The sequence below is a fragment of the Bombyx mandarina genome, chromosome 01 (genome assembly GCF_030267445.1).
Source record: "Bombyx mandarina strain Sakado chromosome 01, ASM3026744v2".
Taxonomy (NCBI): domain Eukaryota; kingdom Metazoa; phylum Arthropoda; class Insecta; order Lepidoptera; family Bombycidae; genus Bombyx; species Bombyx mandarina.
Genome location: NC_143208.1, coordinates 15698074 through 15719480, shown reverse-complemented (window position 1 = coordinate 15719480; position 21407 = coordinate 15698074). Strand labels below are relative to the sequence as shown.

Below are 21407 nucleotides of genomic sequence, written 5' to 3'. Positions count from 1 at the left end.
CCCAAGACAAAGGACAAAGATATTGCTTATTTATTACCTTGTAATATAATATAGAACAGGCTCTTAGCTACGTACAATATAAGCGATTGTTATATAACGAATGTAGCTTTAAAATATATCATATCTAGATTTATTTTATATCTTACGAACCATTACTTTATATTATTATTACTAAATTATTAATTTGTCTCGGTGGTACAGTAGCTAGCGCTCTTGCTGTTGCGCCGAGGGTCGTGGATTCGATTCCCAAATCAGGCAAACATTCGTGTGATGAATAGGTAATTTTGTAATGAAATACGTACTCAACAAATGTTCACGATTGATTTCCACGGTGAAGGAATAACATCGTGTAATAGAAATGAAACCCGCAAAATTATAATTTGCGTAATTACTGGTGGTAGGACCTCTTGTGAGTCCGCACGGGTAGGTACCACCACCCTGCCTATTTCTGCCGTGAAGCAGTAATGCGTTTCGGTTTGAAGGGTGGGGCAGCCGTTGTAACTATAATTGAGACCTTAGAACTTATATCTCAAGGTGGGTGGCGCATTTACGTTGTAGATGTCTATGGGCTCCAGTAACCACTTAACACCAGGTGGGCTGTGAGCTCGTCCACTCATCTAAGCAATAAAAAAAAAAAAAAAAAGGTTTGTTTAATAGTGTATAAGTATGTATGTCAGTCTTTGGTACCCGTAACAAAGGGAATCCTATTTGGAGCTAGATCACCGTGCGTTATTTGTTCTCAGTTATTATTATTAAATTATTATTATTTTTACCAAACGATAAGCTTATATTGCTTATATAATTACATATATCTATATAAATATTAATATATTTTATATTCCTATATATGGCTATGAATTTGAGATATTTTAGCCAGATAATTTAACATTGCTATGCGAAGACCACGTGTCTTGAAAAACGAAGTCTAAATTATATTTTATGACTGTTACTCTCTTAAAACAGGAACGTATGTGTATATATTTAAAATCAAATACGACCCAGGGGACGGAGCATCGGAAAACCGCCTTCATCCAAAACATGTATTTTCGAATCCCCCGGATGCACTCTCGGTGCTTTTAAGCTCCTCAAGACCTGGTCACCCTCCTCGTCGTACTCATCGATTACGCCAAAGAGTTTGATGAGTGAACTAATCTTCCTTCAACACAGCTCCCTGAGTTTCTCGCCGGATCTTCTCAGTGAGTTGCGATTCCTATCCGGTGGTAGATTCTGTGAAGCACTGCTCTTGCTAGGGCTGGTGTTAGCAAAATCTCTCAGGTTGAGCCAGTGAGCTCACCTACCCATCCGCATGTAGCTAGTATAAGCCCATAGGCCACCAGTGAATAGGTAGGGTTGAAAAAAAAATGCAGTAAAATAATGTAATATTTTTGAGTACATTTTTATTTCCTACCTTTGGCCGCATAAATTTTCGCAACTGTGTTAATCCAGATTAGTCTCCCAGAGGGGAGGCAAACATAAAATTAACAGTAATAATTACTCGAGCGTCGAAATTCACGACATTCTAATTCGTTTCCTTGAATAAATAAAAAAATTAAAAGAAAACTCAAAACCGTCCATTAGAGAAAACACGCGAATTGTAGCTTTCGTAAAAGGCGGCGTCGGTAATAGGTGCTTAAAAAGAATTATTCGAAAACAAAATTTGTGGAATAGAATTGAACATTTTTAAACGGTTTTATTTAAAGCGATAAATGTAAAGTAAAGAAATAAAAATCAAAAGAGGATACGAGATATAGTTTTAAGTAAGGGTTAAGTATATATTTGTTGGTGCTCGCGAGATAACAAAATAAGGAATGTCCCACAATTATGTCTGCCGTGCTATAGAAGCCAGTATTATTACCTTAGACGCTAAGCCTGGTCACATTATGACATAAGTAATTAGGTACAAAATTAACATGAGTACAGGAACGCCCTTTGTTCTCCCACTTCTTTACTGGTAGCCTAAGGGACTATTCCAAATACCCGCGGACGGATAGGTGACATGAGTGACATCCAGCGATCATACGACGAGAAAATATCATCTATATATATAAAAATGAATTGCTGTTCGTTAGTCTCGATAAAATTCGAGAGCGGCTGGGCCGATTTGGATAATTTTTGTCTTGTATTATTTGTGGAAGTCCAAAGAAGGTTTAAAAGGTCGAACGAATTCCTTTTGTTTGTTTTAAGTTAATTTTATACAAAAGATTAGGTCTTTTATTTATCGATTAAAGCACTACGAAGTCTGCCGGGTCAGTTAGTTGGTTTATAGATATAAATGTAAACGTTTACACATAACTTCAATTAAATTGTAATTTATCATTTAATATCTTGCTTTGTCGTGAGGTTTTACGGGCTGGTACCGTTTCTTTTTACTTCTACGAATAAGTAGCTTAGCGTTCCGATTCAATCGTTCGAGAGCCATTACAAAACACAATCGAAGGCTCGAAATAATTTGTCAAGAACAGTAGCAGCCCGTTATAATGGATGCCGTAAATTCATTAAACACTTATCATCACCGCGAAGTAATAAAAACTTAACATAATTTTTTAGTAGGCACATTAATGTTTGTTAACATTAATTTAGTTTAAATTATCACGCAACCATCGTGGGTCGAGCTTTGCGGACGCAAATGCTGTTTTCGACTAAAATACATTAGCAAAAGGATAAGTAAGAATAAATGATACCATAGTAATATCATTTTTTGTGGTTTTTGCTGGCTTACCACCTTGAAACATGAGGTCGATTTCGATTGAATTATATACCAAATTCAAGCCCGAACGCTGCATCGCGGCGGAAACTGGTAGGATGGGAAGCCTCTATCTATTTCGGTTAAAAAATTCGCCTGATTGTTAAATAATGACAAGAATTTAGGACAGCTGGCTACCGGTGAACACGAAAACTGTTAAGTATTAAAAAATTCGGATATTCGAAAATAATGTAAAGGCAATAAAAAACTCGAGATTAGCCTGTGAAGCAACTTTTAATTTTGGATTTATTATTTTACGGATTTGTTTTTTAATACAAAATGCTTTGTCGTTTGCGTGCGCTTGTTAGATGGGTATTTAATAAAAATTGTTGCTGCCAAAGGATCTGGATGTCACAATGACAACACTCAGTACTCACATTACTTCACTAGTATACCGGGCGTTTTACTCTATTAGGTCAGGGACGTTTCTAGCCTATGTATGTTTCGTGTGTGTTATAAGTTCACAACGGTAATGAATTTCACTTTATAGGAATTTTTGTTCTTGATTTTAATATTTTTTTTCTGATTCAAAAAAAGTAGGTACTATCCACGTAAGTACCTTTGCCATAGATAATATTAAAAAACTCGTGTTTTTTGTTTGGCAGGTAAATTATATTTGTTTTTTCTTAACATAACCAAACCCAAACAAAGGTAAATTCAATATTATCATTTCATTACGGAACTCCGAGCTGCCGCCGATAAATTTGAAAAAAAATTATTATCCGTCTCTAAATTTGTTTAGTGGCAACTTCAATTAGTTTTTCACGTGCTTTGTACACTTGAGTTTGTTTTGCATGAATAAATCCACGATAGCTAACCACTCTATCAGATTGAAATATAATTCATAGATACAGTATTTTTGCCACATTGTTCATTTTTCAAGGACGTTCTATTATAATTTGTTAGCGTAGTTTATAAAAGATTTTAGGTATTAGCGAGTGTTCGTAAGGTTGACAGTTGAGGACGGCTCTTGTGAGTGACGGACAGGTTCCTGTACTTGTTTGAATACTTTTTAAATATCAGTTAGGCGGTGATCTCGCTAGCTAGCTGGCTAGAACGCTAGGCAGCGGCTTGGCTCTGCTGAAGTCCATGAGCGACGGTAACCACTCACCATCAGGTGGGCCGTATGCTCGTCTGCCTACAAGGGCAATAAAAAAAAAGCTCAACTTAAGCGAAAATACCATATTTTGCGAACTATATAGTATTGTGTATTGAAATATCTGTAATAAATAAAAAAAACCCTAGATGTAAATTTCAAAGAATAGTAATAATTTCAGGGATCCGCGAAAACCAAAGAAGACCATTAAAACGATCCAAATATAATCTGTAAAATATAATTAGAAACATCATTGATCCTATTAAACCATTCAGCATTTAAGTCCCGAGCCCATATTATATTGAAAAACCGCTTAAAGCTTAAGTCCGGGGCCTGGAATCGGATTTGTTTGGTTGCAGTGAAATCTGTATATATACAGATGTTTAAAAGTATCGCTCTGTGTACCTAACTAAATATACTGTTAACTAAACAGAATATTCAAACGAACCACAAAAATGAACTTTGAAAATATGGATCAGGTAACCAACTGCATTGAGAGCGAGTCACTGGTGGTGGGATCTCTTGTGAGTACGCGCGAGTAGGTACCACCACCCTGCCTATTTCTGCCGTGAAGCAGTAACGCGTTTCGGTTTGAAGGGCGAGGCAGCCGTTGTAACCATACTTCAGACCTTAGAACTTATATCTCAAGGTGGGTGGCGCATTTACGTTACAGATGTTTATGGGCTCCAGTAACCACCTAACACCAGGTGGGCTGTGAGCTCGTCCAACTACCTAAGCAATAAAAAAAAGAGTTTCTCGAAGCTAATCTTAGTGTTAGATTGCGTACACAACAATCACGTCTAAAGCGTTTTCTTAAAATGCAGCCTTACGTGCCGCGTCAATGGTATTTAATGTCCTTCAACACGAAAATCAAGCGTTTGGAAATGTTAATGAAAAAAAAAAATGTTTTTTAAGTACGATACGCACGAAAGTAATTATTTTTAACTACATTGTCACCCGGCAATCAGTTTCATTGCTTGATAACGAACTTCTGATTCAGAATAAATACTGTCTATTGAATTTCAATCATTGCTGAAGTCCATGGGCGACGGTAACCACTCACCATCAGGTGGGCCGTATGCTCGTCTGCCTACAAGGGAAAAAAAACAGCTTCAGTTTTTTATGATTTAAAAATGGTTCCGTTTCGCGTGCTACCAATCATGACATATTGCGCTGAAACGCAGTGGAGAGATACAAGCTGATGACAAGAGATTCGTACAATAAAAATTGAAACTCTCGTGACTCTCATATAAATATTTTCTCTGAAACTAGGTAGCGGAAGAAAAACCTTGAAATTCGGAGTTAGATGAAGGTAATAAGCAGTATTGATTGACTAGATCACGTTCGTGACGAGAGTAATAGATTAAAGCTATGTGTATTTTATTAATTATTATGAAAAGCTCCTAATGAGAAATACACGTGTATTGAACTGATAATACAAATTCACATAACTTTTTTTTATATTACGGAACATTACGGAACATTTAAAACAATGGTGAATTTAATGAACCCACTCATAACTTACAGAAAAAGTCGAAGAAATTTCCAAAAACGGATTGTTTCGAAGTTGAATAAAAACAGATTGTTGCGGCTTTCCACGTAGATTTGGGGGAGGGGTCCAATCGAATATTCAGGACCGTGAAATTCTCGGTCGCTGTAAACGGATAACAGAATTGCAATCCAGCTCCAAAAAGAGCCAGATAGCTGATCTGAACTAACGGTCGGTGAAAACATGATAATATATTATAATATTAACTCGGATACTTCATATTCTACGATAGGACGCTCATTTGATTTTGCATTACTATAGAAACGAGTGCAGTAATATCAACTAGGTAATCGTGTTAAAAATTAAAAAAAATCATCTATCCTCAGTTCTAAACCATAACACAGATATCGCGACTAGCTGAAAATAACAATTTACCTATCATACTTCCAGCATCTTTAAAAGTCTTTCAAGTATAATTGTGTGAAGTCCTATCATACTTAGCTAACAGTTTGCTAATCGGTAGCCGGTAAATTGTAATCGGCAAACTAATTACGTACACTTCTCGATAGTGATATCCTCTTACACAAACCAACCCCTATACGTTCCTTGGAATTACGTTGTTATTTGTTTTGCTTCGTGTCGCCTACAGAAGCCGGGACGGTTCGTTAATTAACTTAACTAACGTAGGAATCGAGTGGAATTTGCCTGGATTCCAGCTCTTGAACACTACGGTCATGACAGTTAACTGCGCTGCCTTGGAAACTGAGTGGGTTTCCGCTTCCAACAATACGATCCGAGAATCCACTATTCCTTTAAACTTCCCGACTAACTTAGTCTTGACTAATTAAATAAACTATATGCAGTAAACAACCAACGTCTAAAATAATTTGTTTATTCTGTGAGACTGTACTGTTTGTACCGGTGGTAGGACCTCTTGTGAGTCCGCGCGGGTGGGTACCACCACCCTGCCTATTTCTGCCGTGAAGCAGTAATGCGTTTCGGTTTGAAGGGTGGGCCGCTGTAACTATACTTGAGACCTTAGAACTTGTATCTCAAGGTGGGTGGCGCATTTACGTTACAGATGTTTATGGGCTCCAGTAACCACTTAACACCAGGTGGGCTGTGAGCTCGTCCACCCAACTAAGCAATAAAATAAATAAATAAATCTATGGAACGATATCTATGTACAAATGTAATCCTTTTTGTTTATTCTAGATATTAAACTCGAGGTGTTATACTAGATTCACTGAACATCTAGGCGAGCTGAAGGAGCTCAGCCTGGCCAATTTAAGAACATTGTGCCTAGCTAGGGCAGTAGTACTTCTCTGAATCTAGTGCCGGATCGAAAACGCAACCTACTAAGAAGATCCGGCGAGAAACTCTGTACCTTTCAAAATATCAATACTTTCTATATATGCTAAACAAAACGTTTTCCTTTCCTGTTACGGAAAATCAAATTGCATTGTGTATTATATTTCATTGTTATGAAAATAACATACAATTGGTTGGTTCATACGAATTTCTTATGAATTATTTAAAAAACGAAATTATGTCCGAGAGAATTGCTTAAAAATACCTTTATTTTACAGTTATACAACAGCGGGAAGAAAATAACGAATTAAGGTCAAATATGAGAAAGCAATACTTAAATTATATTGACACTATACCAGCGGCTGCTGGTGGCTAAACTTCACAAACACAAATCTAAGTTTTTACAGTGGTTTTTACTGTGTCAATTGTAGCTGTCATTCATCACTGATTTACTGGAGGAGCTACAAGCTTGTTGAATGTTCGTTTATTGATCTAAATTAGAACATAGCCTTTAGCATTTTATAATTTAGGTCTATTTTGAGTATTACATTTTCTTTGCTTTCCAATTGTCATTCTGAAGAGAAAAAAACGGTCATTTCGTTCCAATAAGATATGTGGCATCTATTGAACACTAACTGGGCAAAAAACGACTTCTTCCAAAAAATATATATATTGAACATTAAATCTCGTCAATGAGTAAGTACTAAACAAAAAGAAAATCTGTTAAAAGAAAATGTCTAATTGTTACGTCTTGTCTTTTAAATATTATTGTGCAGCGGGTTTCTCTTGTCTTTATATGTTATTTCTGTAAAGAGTGCGGTGCTAGTACTTTTAGCTTTTAGTACTTTCTTGTTGCTCGTAACAATAATAAACTAACGAAGTCAGCCCAAAGGATTTGACGGCCCTAGAACGGGATGCACCCGCTTTATAAACTTGTTAAGTCTCTACTGCGGAAACCGAATTACAGCTCAATATTTAGGAATACCGTCTAATTTCGCGTTTATTAATTTCATTACATGATTTCCTGCATTTCGCGTATCTTGCAGTTTTCGTGGTCACGTGGTACCGTCTACAATTTCGAGTTTTTTTGTTTTGACATTTACGTTTCTTTTCTCACAGAAACAACGAATAGAAACTTAGGATGCGGCTATTTGACTCGGGGGTTCTTCTTCATGGTTAGGGGATCCCAGGTAGACAAACACTAACCAACTTTAAGTTTGGAAGTTAGGTTTTTTTTTTTTAAGTTTGATTTCGCAGTTCAGTTGTTTTGTAGCAGACAGCAACTTAATGATTAAATTTGTAATTGATGTAATGGGTCGCCATTATCCATGTTGATGGAGTTCGATCGTTTTATTTATAAATCGATACAATGATTTTATTTATAAGTAATGAGATATATATTATTATAATTAAATATTATTATTAGTATTAGCTACTACGGACTATTATTAGTCAGATATATATATATATATATATATATTTATTCCATAGATGCGGGGATGAGCTCACAGCCCACCTGGTGTTAAGTGGTTACTGGAGCCCATAGACATATACAACGAATATACGCCACCCACATTGAGATATAAGTTCTAAGGTCTCAAGTATAGTTACAACGGCTGCCCCACTCTTCAAACCGAAACGAATTACTGCTTCACGACAGAAATAGGTAAGGTGGTGGTACCTACCCGCGCGGACTCACAAGGGGTCCTACCACCAGTAATAAAACTGATAATAGTGGGGTTGTGAAATAATGTCCGGATTTCGGATTTTTGTTTTGAGTGTGCATTTGTTGCAAATATTTTTTTTGTGAAATATTGCAGTTAAAGCCCATTAAATGTGTTGCGTGTAACTACTCCAAAAGATAAACCGTACGCCTTTAATATCAACAACAAACCGTGTTTTTCGTTTTCACAAAATTTATTTTAGTTCGAAAGGAACATTTTGTTTTCATAACAAAACAATAATTACAGCTGGCAAATGAATTCTTATTAAAGAACGAATTTAGATTGTCTGGAACCAAGAATTTCGGAGCGGTAGCAATCTTGGAGTTTGAAAGTTATTTATTTTCAATTATGCTTACAATATAACAAGGACTTGCATTGGATTAGTAACTAAGCAAAATTATTGTCAAATACTCCTTACAACAAGAAATTAATTGTAATGAAGTAATGAAATGCTTATGTAACTCTTAATTATTAGACCCTTAAATGCATACTTATATTTGTTTGCACGTTTAAAAATTATGTCACATTAACATCATAAGTAGAGTTAAAACTAAATTAAAATTATTATTAATGAAAATCGTTTATTATAAAATGTATTTTACCTATGAAATTGCCGTTTTTCAATACTGGCCATTCGAAACGAAATTTACGTATGGCTGAAAATAAGTTCTAAATTCAAATGAATTTTGCTTTAAAACATGGAATTTTATTTAAAAAATTCAGTTTTTTGTTTATTGCTTAATGTTTTGTTTTCACTACATTAAATTTGTATATTTTTTTTATTAAATAGGAGTAATTTAGGCCTACAAAAATCAAAGGCAGCTAAAAATCCAAGTTTGTCAAATATTCAGGTAAACTACAAAAATCGGCCCTAAGCACGTCATTACCGATCCTCCCGATCCATCGAAGTACTGCTCTTGCTAGGGCCAGTGTTAGCAACACTCCCGGTTTGAGAAGCTGAAATAACATTGTTCGGATAGCTACGATATTCTTTATTTTAAAGCAGATTTATAAAAAATGAGAATATTACTAATAATCTGAATTTTAAATGATAAAACTTCGTTTATTAGTACTTAGTACAGAGTAAAAATACAATTTTTGAACTGAATTTGTAAGAGATTTACGTGCATTTTTTATAACATGAAAACACTAAAGCGTGTCCAACTAACTAAACAAGATAGCGCCATTGTTAATCAAGGCGTTTAGCTGCCTTTGATTTTATAGGCCTCAATTATAGAATTCGAGATCCGTCGCGGTAGCAATGCCGCACACACGGCTCACAGCATTGATGACGTGTACGGAGTGAACACTACAAACAAACGCACCGCTCGTTATTGGTTTGAAGGCTTCCGACCTGAAATATTCGAACTAAAAAATGAACCCCGTGATTGCCAGAAAACTTGACTTCTTCAAGAAGGGCGTCGAAAATTTATCACTGCGCTGGTAAAGATGCATCGATATCATGGGTGCATATTTTGAATGATAGAAATGTTTTTATTTCAAGTCAAAAATATTACTATAACTTTCTGTATACTAAACGACAACTTTGTATGTAAAGACCTAATATTACATATTATACGAATACTTGTAATTAAAATCAATAAAAATGACTTTCTCCACTATCGCCACCTATCGAGAATGCACAATCAGTTTGACCGAAAAATTATGCCTTCAAGAAAATGACTACAAAAAAGAAAACCTTTTTTTTTATCAAAATTAAAATCATGTCGTTTGTGAAGTTCACCCATACGCAATTTAGAGAAACTATATTCATAATAATTCCAGAGTCCAGAGTCCATAATTTCAGAGGTTCCAGAAAAAAATCCCCAAAATTCCAGAGTCCACAATTTTACGCGGTATTTCGGTAAACTTTCATTTGCATATAATAACTTCGCAAAATGCATTGCGATCGTGATTTTAGGCTACACATTTACTACCATTGCCTGATTTTGGTATTTATGACCTGCCTATAAATATTACTAGATTGCAAGGAAACGAAATTTCTTTATCTATTCTTCTATCTACGTACGGGAAAAGACCAAGTGTTCGATCACCTACCAGTTGATCAAAGCTGATAGCATTACTTACATGCTTATACTCACGGCACTAAAGACTGCCAAAGTTAGAAGAATGTGGAGAAGAATTGTGTAACGAATGGTCAGAGTCTTGAAATTAAATTCGACCTACAGAAATAATGATACTGAGTCGAGTTTTTTTCCCTACCTATTCTGATAGCCTTGAGAGGCTATATTAGCGTTACCCTAGCATGTAGGTGAGCTCTTGGAGCTCAAACCAGAAGGTGTTGTTAGCACTGGCTCTATAAAGAGCAGTGCTTCGCAGAATATGCCACGGGATCGGAAACGCAACCCACTGAGAAGATCCGGTGAGAAACTCAGTGGGCTAGAGTCGAGTACCGAGTAGTTATAATAGGTATATAGTAGGAAGTTTCTATACTTAAACTCATCCCTAGTCAATAAATACCGTTATATATCTTTGGATAAATTGAAGTCTAGCACAAAAATATAACTAGATATTTGCCAATAACAATTTTGCTATTAGAATTTAAGCAGAGCAGACACACTTCATGCGCTAGTTTAGTATTACATGAAATATTAAATTACTGTTGAATATTAAACAGTCTCAAAGCGGCGATCAGAAATTTAATAAATGCACGAGCAGCTTCTGACGGAACAAATTAAACCTATTAGACACGTCCGAACCATGATAGGAAGATATTTGTATGATACTTAATTTTTATCATTAACTTATCAAATTCAAACAAGGTATATTCGCGTACTCTATCTTTGTTTTTTCTGAATTCTATTCTCGATGAACACTAAATTCGATTTAATTTCAGTACCTAACTAAAAAAAAATACTACACTAAATTAGGATCATAGATTTAATTCATTAGTTACAAGGCTCCATATGATGTGAAGGTTACATGAAAATTTTATGAGGCTTTTCGGAGGTTCGCATCCATCTACTTTATGGACTTAATATGATGAACGTGAGTTACATATTCATACAACTTACGTAAAATGCACCTTGAAGATACCAGGTCCTTTTTTTCATGATTCCATTTAAATAAAAACAAAATTGAAGTATTCCTTAATTATTACTGAATTTCGTAAAACTGTATACAAAATAAAATACAATACGTCACGTATTTTCTTTAAATTTTTATTTGTTTTGTTAGACAGTTTATCGTTTTGTTTTTTGTGTAATAATCACACGAACTCTTTGTATCTGCGTCCTTGAAATCTGAGATCGAAGTCGCTTTTAAAAAACGTACCGCCTTTTTCTGCCGCTCAATTTGGAAAAAATTTCGTTGTTGTGGCCTGCGGGATTAGACGCCCGATGCATTACTATCTAGCGATGCGCAGGCAGATACTAATTTTCCTAACCAAACATACATAATTAACGTCTGCGATTGACGCCCACGAAAAAGGAATTACATCGTAAAATAAAACTGAAACCCGCAAAAAAAATAATTTGCGTTATTATGTACTGGTGGTTGAGTATCTGGTGAGTCCACATGGCAAGGGACAACCACCTTGCCTATTTCTGCCGTGAAGCAGGAATGCGTTTCGGTTCGAAGCGTGGGGCAGCCATTGTACTGTAAGAGCTGAGACCCCAGACCTCATGACTCGAGGTCTCAAGGTTTTCCGCCAGGCATTTTAGTTGCTGATGTCTATGGGCTCTTCACACTAGGTAGGCCGTGAGCTCCTTCATCATCTATAAAAACATTGTTTTCTCGAAGTAGAAATAGACCAGTCACACAATAATCGCCCTGGTCAGTTATTATCAGATTACGTTCGGCCGTCAGGATACGCACAATTTTTTTTTTATTGCTTAGATGGGTACACGATCTCACAGCCCACCCGGTGTTAACTGGTTACTGGAGTCCATGGACATCTACAACGTAAATGCGCCACCCATTTTGATATAAGTTCTAAGATCTCAGTATAGTTACAACGGCTGCCACCCTTCAAACCGAAACGCATTACTGCTTCACGGCAGAAATAGGCAGAGTGGTGGTACCTACCCGCGCGGACTCACAATAGGTCCTTCCACCAGTAAAAAGATGCACTAGGCAGGAGATATGTATGGTTTTCATATAAAAACTGGAAGCCTTTATTTCAGGTCAAATAATTCTTAATTCCAATAAATACGAGCAGTATCGTAAAAAAATTAAATTTTAGATTTCATTTTGGTCCGGCTTCATTTGAGCGAGTAAACATTGATAAAAAACGTTGATTTCAGTCAGGCTACCCAGTTTCCGGGTATTCGATTTTGTTTTTGCTTTGATATTTTATGTCGGTGTTATTGTTATATGCTTTTTTGTTTGTATTTTAAAATAGACGATTTTCACCACAAAGGACGCTGAGTTCAAACTGTGCTGCTAAACAATATAAATAAGAACATCTTGTTTGAATAGAATTGCTCAGTAAATTGAACACTAGATGATGACCTAGCTTTGCTCGGTTTTTTTTTTGATAACGCCTTCTTGTTGTGTTTTTAAAGCAGCTAGTTGCTCTCAATTAAAAAAAATAGTATTATTATTCGCCAATAGATCTCGGGAAGAGTCATAAAGTTGATTATCGATAAAGTTGATTATTGAAAACACGAATAAAACAACATTTTCTGAAAATAAATCGTACCTAGATCGATTTATCGCCCTCGAAATCCTCTGTATACTAAACTTTATGAAAGTCGTTGGAGCCGTTTCCGAGATTCAGATTATATATATATACCTATATATTATTATATATACAAGAATTGCTCGTTTAAAGGTATAAGATAAATATCTTTGGAGAAATAATTAAGACCTAAGTTTCAAATTTTAAATTTCCGTACTCCAATTTTATGAATAAAGTTAGCATCTAGTTGTGTGTGACCGAAAAATATGAACTTAAAAAATGCTCCATGTATTTTGCTCTGAGGAATTGTTTCAGATAAATTCGACATCCACTTTTTACTGTTCATCTCTAGTATTGTATGGTACCACTATATTTAATTTAATTAATAAACATAGCAAGCTTGACTATCTTTAGTGGGCGAAAAGAAATTGCCACACTTCGAATCGCTATGGCAATAGAAAATGAAAATATTCTTTTTTAGAAAATTTGTTTAGAAAAAACAAACAGTGGTATGTACGAATTAAAACTATTAATAGCTTCTAAGTTCAAATGTTTCACTGAAAACAGTTCAGTTCTGGTAAAAAATGTCAACATTACTAATACTAATACTCCTGTTTACTATTTTACAATATTATGGATTATTCGAAAAAAATATTTCGTATTAGTATTATCATAAAATTCTTCTAACGAACAATAGATCAACATCTATCTTATATTACAGCGAGACAAGGCTTGTTCCTAGCGGGAGCTACTTCGATATCAGATGCGTGTAATGTGAGTAGAGTGCCTCGATTCAGCCTTACAAAGGATTTCAGACTCTACATTAGAAACACGATATCGGCAACAAAGGCACCGAATATCAATTATGTTTAAAAATACTCTTGGACATTGATTTATTAAGCACAATACAATCCAAAACACTTTATTGCACTTAGATACACTAAAATAACGACAGTGTATAGAAAAAAGGTGTGAAAGGGTAAAAAAATGTTATAAAAAGCGATAGAATAGTAATCTATATATTAATACGTGAAATAAAAACTTTGTATCCCTTTTTACGAAAATTGCGCGGACGGAGGAGTATGAAATTTTCCACACTTATAGAGAATATAGAGAAGAAGTGCATAATGTTTTTTTTTTTTAAATAATGCATAAAAGATACATTAAATCAACAAAGAAAACATTACACACACTACATACCATGTATTTGACGCACACACGCATGCCTCCTATTTATTGTCAAACTTTTGTTCTTGGCGTCTGTTGTCAAATTCAGAATAGATTAAATATTGTTTGCCTTTGTTAATATTTTTTATAGTGTAGTCTTGGCGAACTTTGTGATTATAGAAGTATAAAATACAATCATAATAGTGTACAAACTTACAATTCCAATTAATTATAGTCGAATTTCGACTACTGCGGGACCTCTAGTAGTGTGTGTTCGTTGTGAGTCACATTTACCAATAATAGATGGAAATTAAAATCCACATCTCCATTAAGGCAAGCTCTCAGAAAAAAAGCCAGGAACGTTTGTTAATGCTGAAGGAAAGATATACAAAAATCGTAATTTTTTCCGATGGTTCCTTCTTTTCTTTTGTATCCATACGAGCTTGATTTGGTATTAAGTGGTCATCAGAGCCTTTAGTCGTTATAGCTTGAATGATACTACTCAACTTCAGAAGCCTAGATGATGTTGTAAAGCGACTGTCTCACCCTTCACAATGAACTTCAACTTAGTTAACTTCACACTTTACTACTTAGGAGCTACTTTGCTGATGACCCAACTTGAATATTCTGTAAGACATCGTGAAACTTCATATCAAATGAGTTCAATGACCCGACTCTACAAGTAATTGTTGGGAAGTATTGCTTACCTGGACCAATTATTTACAGCTATTACAATTACAATATATTTACTGGTGGTAAGACCTCTTGTGAGTCCGCACGGGTAGGTACCACCACCTTACCTATTTCTGTCGTGAAGCAGTAATGCGTTTCGGTTTGAATGGTAAGGCAGCCGTTGCAACTATACTGAGACCTTAGAACTTATATCTCAAGGTGAGTGGCGCATTTACGCTGTAGATGTCTATGGGCTCCAATAACACCATCTAAGCAATAAAAAAAAACTTCTATAACATATCCCTCAACACTGTTATGGATGTACACAAGGATGTACAAGGATGTAATTAAGAATATTAGTATCTGGCAAATGTATGATCAGATCCTGAAGTATATTAAGTTATGATATTAATGGACCAAATGAAAGGTTCTTTTAGCCACCTCATTCCAATGATCAGCGTAAAATGTTTCATGTGTGGAATCTTGCTCCAAAGAATTGTTCGAGAGGAATTGTGGAGAGTATTAAGCGGTAGGCAGCGGCTTGGCTCTGCCCCTGGCATTGCTGAAGTCCATGGGCGACGGTGACCATTCACCATCAGGTGGGCCGCGTGCTCGTCTGCGGACAAGGGCATTAAAAAAAAGTGTATGTCCATAGGTTAGGTAGTTGAATATGTGTCGTTAATAATTTGTAATTTTCCCTCCTAATTAGCGTCGATCGCAGACGCATTAAATATATTAATGCAATACTGTAACATCTCTGGTGATGTACATCTTGCTAAATTTAATATTCCCGCTAACTATAATGAAATTGCAGTTCACGGGAAATGTAGGGTTATCGAATTTTCTCATTGAAATGTATTAAAATTATTAACTATTTTGTAAGTTTAGTATGATTTATTTAAAAACACTTTTATGGTTTAATTTGGCGTATATTCATATTTTATTTTATTACTAGCTGACCCGGCAGACTTCGTAGTGCCTCAATCGATAAATACAAGACCTAAACTTTTGTATAAAATAAACTTAAAACAAACAAAAAGAATCTTTCCGATGTGTCCCCCACATCAAAGGAAAAACAAAATTGTTATTTTTTTTGATTCCGAGCATTTTCATATTCATCTACCTTTTAAACCTTCTCTGGACTTCCACAAATAATTCAAGACCAAAAGTAGCCAAATCGGTCCAGCCGTTCTCGAGTCTTAGCGAGACTAACGAACAACAATTCATTTTTATATATATAGATTTCCGGCGTTTCGAATACTCCATGGTTTTCGGTCAAGATCACGGACGACTTAGGTGTTCACATTTGAATATCATCTTAATTACCGTATAAATTTAGTTAAAATATTAAGTTGATTTCTTAACCTTAGCATTTTTAATACAATTTTGTTTTAATGAAAATAGTAAACACATTTAATACGTAAAAATGTACTTAATATTAATTATTTTATACGAATTGCGAACACTGAAGAAAATGCTTATAATATTCTGTTTTAAAAAGTAAATGTGTTTGTTTTTATTTCGGGCATCTATTTCTAAAATTGGATTTCCATGAGACTTTGTATAATTGATAACGGCATTTTTATGCCTTTATGCTTAATGGTTTCTTAATGTAATTCTATGAAAATAAAATAAATAGAGGTCACTCATTATAACAAATGAGAATTTATTAATAATACTTCCAAACGATAATTTAGAAAACCTTTAAAACAAAAATTATATTTCTTACAACGAACATATATACAATACTAAAAGAACTGAGCCCTCATTTTAAAATAATACAATTAATTAGGTATCATATAAGAGAATTCATTTGGTTCCATTAATAATAATTTACGTGATTAAGTCTCGTAGGTAAACCCTATATTGAAACGCAAATGCATTTGCATGTTTCATATTAGTTTTGCGGAGCGGAGCCGACGTCAAGCACTCCCTTTAAATGATGATTTAACACGTCTGGCGGCTCGGGGCTAAGCCCGTTATATTACGTAGTATGTGCAGGTGCTTGAACATGAATTACGTTACTGTGATTTTAATTGACTTGCACTGTATATATGTACATACCTGTGTGCAGATATATATTTAACTATCTTTTGCCCGCGACTATGTCTGCGTGAAATAGTTTTTTTTATTATTTTTTTATTGCTTTGATGGCTGGACGAGCTCACAGCCCACCCGGTGTTAAGTGGTTACTGGAGCCCATAGACATCTATCTACAATGTAAATGTGCCACCCACCTTGAGATATAAGTTCTAAGTTATCAAGTATAGTTACAACGGCTGCCCCACCCTTCAAAGCGAAACGCATTACTGCTTCACGGCAGAAATAGGCAGGGTGGTGGTACCTATCCGCGCAGACTCACAAGACGTCCTACCAACAGTAAATTCCACCAGTAAAGTCTTGGAATAAAAATGTTAACAACACAAAAGGTGCAACGGGATGTTTGATCGTATAGAACGACCCCTATTTTAATTATAAATTTGCGACAAAAAGCATTAATTCTATACAAAATTTTTGTTACACCTATCACAGTGTGATGTCAAACTAAACAGTTTTATAATTAATTGTTTCCACAGGTTATACCACTTTTTCATTTTAGATTTTGTTTTAGTTTGACTAGAACGATTTTAATAAAGTAGGTTCTAAAAGATTTCTCTATTTCTCAGGCATGGCGAAGTGCACACCGGTTCTGCTTGACGAAGAAGAGATTCTATGCGTCAACCAGGTATGTTTCTTTGTTAGTTGCATGTAGTTGAACCCAAAGACAATTTAATAATAATACAACGAAAGAACAAGAAGATCACAAAAGCCTGTTGATAGAAATTAAACGAATTCTGAAAACTGGCGTAAACCTTAAAATAAAACATCGACTGCTTAAAATACAATATAACATTATAGAGTAGTTTTGTAAGTTTATGAGAACATGAGTTACACGCGCCAGTTAGGACTGGATAATAAATAAATTTAGTTTAGTTAGAAGATTATCATTTAGTTTGTTGAATGAACATACGAAACATCTATGAGCCTAACTGAACGAAATTCAATTAAGTAGCTAAAATAAAGGGTCCGGTTCAGATATAATGCTTTCGGGATTTTATATTCACTTTAGATTTAGATTTAGGTAGATTGACTTGCATATTAAACTCCGATCACAAAACTGTAAATCTACATTTGTACAAATCTCGATGGACTCATAAGTAATACAGATTAGGTGTGCCAATTGTAAGTATTAATCCATTTATTTATTAAAAATAATTGTATATTGGTTTGTAAATTTTATAATATTATAAAATATAATAATATTACAAAATATTATATATTTTGAGATTCAATGTTTTTTAACCCTCCAACTATCTAATCGATTCAAAAACTTAATAAATCATGAGTTAATCTGGGACAAAATTATAAGTATTTATTATATCATTCTTGTTTCTTCGGGTGGAATTTTCTATTTAATAAAATCAATGAAGCTCCGGAAGGGCTAGAAACACCAACGTTATTGTGTTCTAAATAAGTAATGTCATATTTGACGTGTGTTAAGAATAAATTGTAGAGAATATTTTATTCGCAGACCTAAAGACTTTATGGAATTTTTAATAAATTTTATTTGTAAACGATATATAAAATATGGAATTGCATTTGAAGAAAATGTGCGATCAAATTGAAAGCTTCGCTGCACTATTCCACTTATATCCGCACGGTTTGCTTCCTATTGAAGCCAGTTCCAATTTAAAGGTATAGGTTATCGAGAATGTCGTGAAGTACGATTTTATCATTTTTAAAATGAAATTCCTTGTTACTTTGATATTACCATTGGTTTTATTTTGTTTTGTCAAAGAAACGAATAAAAATAAAAAGATAACTATATGCTCTTACTCTATTTCTTGCTGTATAATAATGGTATATGTTTGATGAATTTTGCATCATCCTTATCTTATTTTCCCAGCGAACTTCCTCTTCGAATCTTAAATTAGTTCTTAGTGGCTGAACAAACAATTACCTGAAACTTTCACCCTTAACGTATTCGGTGTAATTTCATTGAAAATAACTAAAACTGCTCATCTGCGAATACCGCTCGCTTGTGACATTGCTTGGAGATAAGAACATTTAAAATTGTTTTAGGTTTTGTTTTAATTATTTTTTTATTTTCTTTATTGAATTTAATCTATGTATAGATCAGTTCACAACCCACTAAATGTTAGTTTTAATTTTACTTCTTTAGGTGCCTCAATTTCTAGATGTTGGCTGTCAATAGTTCATACATGTCATTATCGATCTACTTTTGCCCTTTTTTTTGTTTCGATGTCCGCCCCTCGAGTGCACGCGTGGTATCTGGGACTTGATGCTCTGCACATGATGGGAGCAGACCGCGGGCCTAAGGATGTTTTAGGACCCTACACACCAAACGCGTCCCCATGCAGTCTCTCACCCAACATCCGATCAGAACCCAGGTAGAATAGGTAGAAGTAGGTTCCCGTGGTCAACACTCCAACGGAATCGCAGCGCCACCCCTAGAACGCCCAACTGAGGGGTCGTCAAGGCGATAATCAACGACTCTATGTCGACCGTCTCGGTGCTAAAAGCCTGTCAGGCCGCACCAGGCGGTGCCGCTGGTATCCGGGAATACCCCGCTGGACCAGAACCAGCCTGCCAGATTGGAGTGTGAAACACCACCAGCCGGTTGCACTTACACAACAATTCCATAGAACTACTTCCATGTAGAGCCTCAGCACCTTAAGTCATCCCGTAAGATTCACCGGGGGGAGCTGGCCCCCTACAGGGATTGGAGCCTGGACAAAGCCCTTCTTCAGCACCCCTGCGGCGAATCGATGTGGAGAGAAACGAATTCTCCCTCTCTCGTTCCGCTGCCTCCTTCTGTGAGATGATGGACTTGCAGAAGTCAAGCATCGCCTTCCAGAACTCATCGTTGCCGACTGTCGTAGCTATGCCATGCAGAGTACGAGCGTGTATTCGGCCGTGTCTTCGTCGCAGCCACACTGGCAATACTCGATCATTGGTTCCCTACGGGCGACGCGGTGCAGGTACCGGCCGAAACACCCATAGTGAGACGCTCTCGGTCGCGGTTCACCAAGTCCTTGAGGACCGGGCCTACCGCCTCGACGGTCCCAAGACAAGCCGAAGGGTACGCTAAGCGGCGGTACAACGCCTCCAGCACGAATCGCCGAGACTGGAGTGTCCGCGCTCTAATCTCACCTTCGCTGGCACCCCGTCGCGGAAGTCGCGTCGTCGTGTATAATCGGCGGCAAGCGCCTCCGCCTCCAGGTCATATTAGTTACTCCTGGTAAAATATTTTACCTTCACACAGGATTTCTTCAGATACATTGTTCGTTTGCTTTGATAGTACTTTTGGTTCGAGTACTACCTAGACCGCCGATCGTTTTTCTGTTACAGTAGACTTCTCACTACCGCGTAAGTAATCTGGCATGCGACTAATAATACTGTAAGTAACATTATTTATGGCCAGACTCTGTATGTGTAAATTCAAAAGAAACATTTACTTGTAAATAACCTTTTGTGGTATCAAGAGCTTCGTGTATTCGCTCGAAATCAAATTGAACGCTTAGAAGCCTTTACCTCTCGGAAGCTTTCAAAGCGAAACTCATTTAGTCTACAAATGCTTTTCGAATAATATTTTTCATACTTCAATGGTACCTTTTTACCGATATTTTAGCATTGTTCATGTTATACCACTTTTTGCCCATTTCTGCCGTGAAGCAGTAATGCGTTTCAGTTTGAAGGGTGGGACAGCCATTGTACTGTAAAAACTGAGACCTTAGAACTCATATCTCTAGAGAGGTGACGGCATTTACGTTATATATGTCTATGGGGTTCGGTAACCACTTAACACCAGGTGGGCCCGAGATAGTCCACCAACAAAACGAATATAAAAAAAACATTTCTGCATTTCAGTCGACCATTGTTACCCAAAATGTTCTTTTCTTTTTCTTTTTTAGTTAGCCCAATATACACGAGTTACACGAGTCGTAAAGGTTTTCAATAAATATTTTGGATTTTATAGTTTGTTTAGATAACAGAATTAACAACAAAAATTATCGAAAAAATTTGCTGGAATTAGATTTTACTTTCAATTTCATTTACAATGACGGTTTATTTTATTACTTTTGATGAACCAATTCTCATACAACGAATTAATTCATGACCGAAATTACTAAAACAAGATTTAGAACAAAAAAAATTAAGTCTTACATAAATACTTCATGGCATCTAGGGAATAGGATTCCCATGGGCTGCAAATCGTCTCTGCGTTCGCACCGTGAATATTTATGTGCATATTTGAGTTGTGTCCTTGTTTCGCATTAAACCTGCATGTGCTGAAGATAAATGATCCAATATTTCCAGTAAGAAGTTTTGTTACGTAAATCATCGTATTGCTTGTAACAGGCGATGTAGATTCGAATAAATAATCGGAGACAGATTACACTCGGTCATTTGGTCTCAAACTAGGATTGCTCGTATACAATGGGAATCAGAGACTGCTATTCATAATTACATATATAATAAATATAGTATGCATCCATGCA

At 35.7% G+C, this 21407-nt stretch overlaps 1 protein-coding gene across 3 annotated transcripts in view; it reads left to right on the top strand.

The window, feature by feature from the left end:
- Window positions 1-21407, top strand: part of LOC149503604 (otoferlin-like) — a 101028-nt gene that overhangs the window by 17387 nt on the left and 62234 nt on the right. For all 3 annotated transcript variants that reach the window (XM_089734488.1, XM_089734516.1, XM_089734552.1), the window contains exon 2: window positions 17511-17569. In XM_089734488.1, the coding sequence (XP_089590614.1) occupies window positions 17511-17569 (59 nt within the window). The remainder of the gene's footprint in view (window positions 1-17510; window positions 17570-21407) is intronic.